Source organism: Frankliniella occidentalis, unplaced genomic scaffold (assembly GCF_000697945.3).
Source record: "Frankliniella occidentalis isolate FOCC.00 unplaced genomic scaffold, Focc_3.1 Scaffold13, whole genome shotgun sequence".
Taxonomy (NCBI): domain Eukaryota; kingdom Metazoa; phylum Arthropoda; class Insecta; order Thysanoptera; family Thripidae; genus Frankliniella; species Frankliniella occidentalis.
Window position 1 is genome coordinate 827,909 of NW_026267143.1, and position 5,220 is coordinate 833,128.

General features: G+C 59.5%; 1 protein-coding gene across 1 annotated transcript in view; it reads right to left on the reverse strand.

Annotated features, from left to right (window-relative positions):
* LOC113217648 (bifunctional 3'-phosphoadenosine 5'-phosphosulfate synthase) overlaps positions 1-1,808 on the reverse strand; it is a 10,052-nt gene extending 8,244 nt beyond the window's left edge. Inside the window, exon 1 of the mRNA XM_026437633.2 lies at positions 1,601-1,808. Within this exon, the coding sequence (XP_026293418.1) occupies positions 1,601-1,648 (48 nt within the window). The 5' untranslated portion in view covers positions 1,649-1,808. The remainder of the gene's footprint in view (positions 1-1,600) is intronic.
* Positions 1,809-5,220: the final 3,412 nt, after the last annotated feature.

The window sequence follows — 5,220 nt, forward strand, 5'->3', positions numbered from 1 at the left end:
GACAGCCTAAGCAAAACCATCTCTGAAACGTTTTCTCTAGAAAAATAGAAAAGACAAGCAACGAGTGAAGGGTTTCTTATTGCGCCATGAAAAATAATAAGTTTCCATATCGCCGTAAAACTTTATCGGAGGCCGGGCGGGCGATCGTAAAAGGAGCCGCGGAGGTCACACGAGTGCACTCGCCTCCCCTCCCCAGGGAGTGCCAATTGCATCGACGCACGCCCGCTGCCGCCAATGGTGAGCACGTGAACACGGCGAAAATAAGAGTCATAAAGTGCCCCATGCAAAGCAAACAAAGTTGCCTTGATATTGCCATGAAAATGCCAATTATTTTCACAGTGTACTAATGTAGCCACCCAACACCAGCGCGCCGCCGCCGTGGCTGTGGTGCACAGACCATACCAGCCAGTTAATGCCTTGCCATCCATTAGCACCAGCTCAACTGCAGGCGGCCTTCCAAACACCCGCGCGCTTCCTTCCTCATGCACGGGCGCAGTCAGTCAGCGCACCGCGGCGGGGAGCCGGAGGCGCGGACAGGGCGAGTGCATCAGAGCCAGAGGCAGACGTCCGCAGGCTCCTACGCGGCCCCCTGCCGCCTCCTTCACACCCGAAGGCCGCCCCCGCCGCGGCGCAAACCCTTTCCTTTCGCTGCGCGAGCCTTTTTGCGGGCGCTTTATGTAACGCGGTGCGGTGTGGTCGCTGCGTTAAGAGCGCGCTCAGGGGCACCCTCAGGGGCACCGCCCGCCGCCCGCCGCCCGCGAGGGTGTCGCCTTTCACGTCAATCATCATGCTCTCCTTCCACGCGCAAGCTGCACCGCGACTGCGCGGCTGCAGGCGAGGCGCTCAGCACTCACGTAATCCTATGTGCAAAATTAGCCGAAATTTTGCAAACACATGACAACACATAGTATAATGACTCAAATTTCAGGCGTTATAGCCCCCGATATTCCATAAGATAACCCTTGTAGTTAGTTGTTATCCTGTGTGCGTCAATAGCCCTCGGCTGCAGGCTGCAGGTCGGCGCCACAGCCCTGGTGGTGAGCGCGCGGCTGCATGCCCAGTCCAGCGTCAGACCGGCCGGAAGCCCGTGGCGATGGCGACATGCAGAAAGCGGTTCCCACCGCGACTCGCTCGGCCGCGGCGGCGGTGGTGGCGGTCAAAGGCTGGCGACCTGTGCAGGATACAAAGCGGCGTGCGGTGCAGGGAGGCGTACATCGGCGTGCATGCGCCGCTCGCTGGCCTCGCGTGCCCGGCGGCGGCCGCGCGGCGGGGCTGAGGTCCGGCCCTCTCCAGCCCAGCTGGCCCCGGGCCCGGACTTGGCAAGGAACACCCTCGACTACAAGCGCAGCGAGTGCAGAGCGCGCAAAGCCCATACATCTAGGTGGGTGACACATCGAGAAACGATTAAAAACGCCTGCCGAGCACGAGACTATGTGCCATAACGCCGCAGCTTGGCAGGGTGTCAACGACGAGAGAGTTACGGCTGTGCTTTCGGACACGCATCCCACATTTGCAGAGGAGACAGGTTCACGCGCTTGGTGTGGGTACAGCTCGGAGCCTGGAAGTTGGCCAGCCGCTGGCGTCCGCTGGTCCTCCTCACCTCGTTGTTCCAGCCGTAGCCGTTGATGTAAGCCGCGCGCTGGAACATGGTCGCTGAGCCCGGCCGCCGGCTGCCCACTGACACACTGTCGTCCGGTCTCCACCGCGCTCGGTCGCACAGTCTTGTACCGCTCCGCTCGGATCCGCTTTGGTCGCACGGAGGCCCTGCTGCCAGGCGCCGCCAAGAGTCCCGACTCACTGAGCCCACCGAGCCAACCTGGCGCTGGCGTCCCGGTGCCCCGCCGTGCCCCACCCCACCTCAGCCCGCCCCGCCCCGCCCCGCTTTCTTCCAGCCGGAGCAGCAGACGGCGCCGTACACAGCGTGGCTGGAGCGGCTGGAGCCGCGGCGGGGTGGCGGGGGGTCGCGGTGCGCGGGCAGGAGCGAGGTGAGGTGGTGCGGCTCTAGTAGTGCCGGCCGGCCGCGAGGACAAGGAGGGCCCCGTCGCTTACCTGACCGCAGACTTCAAGTAGCCTATTTCGGCGCGTCTTTAAAACGGTTGCGGTGCGACTGACTGACAACGCGACGTCCCGTGGTCTCGCCGCGGGTCTCGCGGGCGCCCCGAGGGGTTGGCCGCCTCGGGTCCTGACCTACCACACGGCGGGGCCCTCTGTGAAGCCCTGGTGCTGGCGCCGAGACCATCGACTCACTGAAGGAGGGCGAGGGCGATGCCAGCCCAGCGAGGGCCACTGGGCCACTCGGCAAGGGGGGATGTCGTTGGGGGACAAATAACGTAAACAAACTACCTGCGGAGGCGCCATGCTCCGCGTCGCCAAGAAAAGCAGCAGACTACTGAGGAGGAACTGGCCATCGCAACCGATCCACTACTAAACAAGGGAAAATAGGCCCGACCTGAAGTGTATTTTGTTTTGGAACAACAATCGAAATTCAGGAACATCGAGGAGAATTGGAGAATTTTAGCTGAGGTCAAACTTCAGCGACAAACTCCAAACCATCAGTATAGTTTAAGGAACAACTACACCCTGGTCCACAGACAAGTAGTACAGGCAAGTTGCCCATAAAGGTAGACAAAAACTTTGTCCAGAAATACCGCCTAGAAAATTTGACCTTGTCTTCATGAGTTGCCTAGACCAGAAAAGTCACACAGACAAGATGCCAAAACAGGTTGGACTTACATTTTAATATCTGGGAATTTTATCCTAATTAATTTCATCCGAATTCCCATCATGAACTACGATGGAAAATTTCGCTCAACTTTTCGTTTGCGACCGAGCTCACATTTTTAGGACCCCCCTTGCTCTGAAATAAACCTAAGGTTGAAATCTCTTTCGAATTGTTGGTCTCTTAAAAACGCCGAAGCGTATCCCCGAGCAGGACACGTACCTGCCGACGCCATCGCCGTCGGCACGTGCGCGTCACGGGCGTGTCACGGGCGCGTCACGGGCGCGTCACGGGCGCGTCACGGGCGTGCCCAGCCTCACTGATCCCGCGAGGCGGGCCCCCCGCTGAGGTACTGAGATTTAATCAAACGCGGGGTGGGCGGGGGAGGCGCCGCCAAATGGAACAGAAGAACCTCGTCCGCGCCGCGCGTCCCAATATTAAGTTAATAAAAGAAGCTGGACGAAGCTCGTCTTTGCGAATGCCAAATTATATCTCCCCGTTCCGCGACTGTAATTGGTGCACTCGAGCGAATAGGAGAAAAACAATACGGATGAAGGATAAAAATGGATTTAAAAAAAATAGCAATCCTCATGCGCACGAAACGGGCCAAATTTTTCCACGCCCGAAAACGGGCGCGGACCCAAAATACCACAAGATTGACGGCCAGAGGACGCACTCAAACTGGAGCTGCGCGGCGACCACGCGTTACTCCCTCAGTCAGCACGCCTCGAGCCCGTCTCGCAGATTGACCGCAAAATGACGCCAAACAAAGTCGCGTCGCGGAAGTTCCTACCCTACCGAGTGTGGGGCCGGCGTCGCCCCGCCCCCGCCGCGCCCCGTCACTTCAAGACAGGTCAATGTTTTGACGGTTTTGACATATCCCGGGGCTGAAGGTGGCTGTGGCGGGGAGTGTCTTTGGAGGAAGGAGGACCCCGTGGCCTGGGGGCCGCGCCCCAGCCGCACCAGGGCGTTACGCAAGCGTTACAGCACGGCAGGACCAGTATCGAGGCCCCTCCTCCACCTCCTCCCCGTCAACTTCCCCTTCTTCCTCTCAAAATCCCAAGTCCCAACCGATGCGCTAAGGGGCTCCCTACTTCCCAGGGTAAACAAGCCAGGGGCTTCCTCGACCTCCAGGAGCCATCGACACGGACAGTCCACGGCAAGTCCACGGGGACAAAAACAAACTCGCGCAAGAGAAAGACTCTCGCGACAGGGCGGGCGCCGTCCACCCACGGCCTAGGCGGATCAAAGCAAAAGATTACGTCTCAGAGCAAGCTAAAAGTAGCGGGTCTGCATACCTTATGGAGCCGCAAAGGCCATGGCGCCACAGGGCGGGGGAGTAGGCAAGCTCGCAACACTGGTGTGTTGGTGTGTGTGCTCTGATACGCCCGGTATTTCCCTTTTCTGCATGGCGAGGGCAGGGCATGCTCGGGCATGCAGGATGGGTGATTTGCGCCTTCATTTTATTTCATTTTAGCTGTACTGTACCGGATTTAGGCGTGCAGGCGGGCTTGCCCACCGCGTCGCTAACGACATAAGGCGCCCTATGCCCCCTGCGAGTATGCAACCCGTCCGCACGCCTGCATCCGGTACAGCATAACCAGAGAGACGTTAACAATCATTGTTAACTGCGAAACGAACCCGTGGTCAGGGAAATAGAGTTACCACTCGCTCCCCCTGTGCCAGTGATGTGGCTGGTATATAAACAACCCTCAAGGCTCAAGACAACACTGGTTCGTTTAAAAAGAAAAGGCGGAGATCACCCACCCCCTCTGGCAAGGAGCGGCAACCTGCGCCATGTGAAGGAGTGAGAAGTAAGTGGGAAGTAATCGCAATTCATTGCTCAGAGTTCTCGTCCGGCCGCCCCCGGCCGCCACTGCGCCCCGCCCGGCCCGGACCACGACGCAGAGCGGGTGACGGTGCAGTGTCATGCCCCTCATCTCATGCCCGGCCACGCTCTCCGTGTCCAGCCGGGCGTGGCTTGGTGTGGCGGGCGTCCAAGGACACGGGCCCAGCCGGACGGACAAAACCGCGGGCGCAAATGGAAAATGGACAACACTAACTATACACTGCGAACCTGTGGGGTGGCCCTCCAGCCAGCAGACCCCCGGACCTGTGCAACTCAGGTCCCAATGCCACTGCTGAGGGACCTTAGGCTGACCCACATTGTTATCCGGCGGCACAGTGTGGCACTGTACCCCGGGAGAGTGTCGTGTCATACCTCTTCTACTTGTCACATGGGTCAGCGTAAGGTGTCCAGCAGCAGTGCAACCTGCGAGTTGCACACAGGTTCCAGAGTCATGACTCGAGTAGCGCAGATTTAAAGGGCGGTATTGCCTGAGGCTGCACACCCAACGAAATGTCGTGAGCACCGGGCCGGGCGAGCGAGCAGCATTGTTTGTTTAAAGCTGCTCACCGGGCGCCAGCGCGGCTCGGCGGCACTCGGCGGTACCCGGCCCGGCGGTTATCGTCACGGCTTGTGTTGTACGTTATCATGCGCT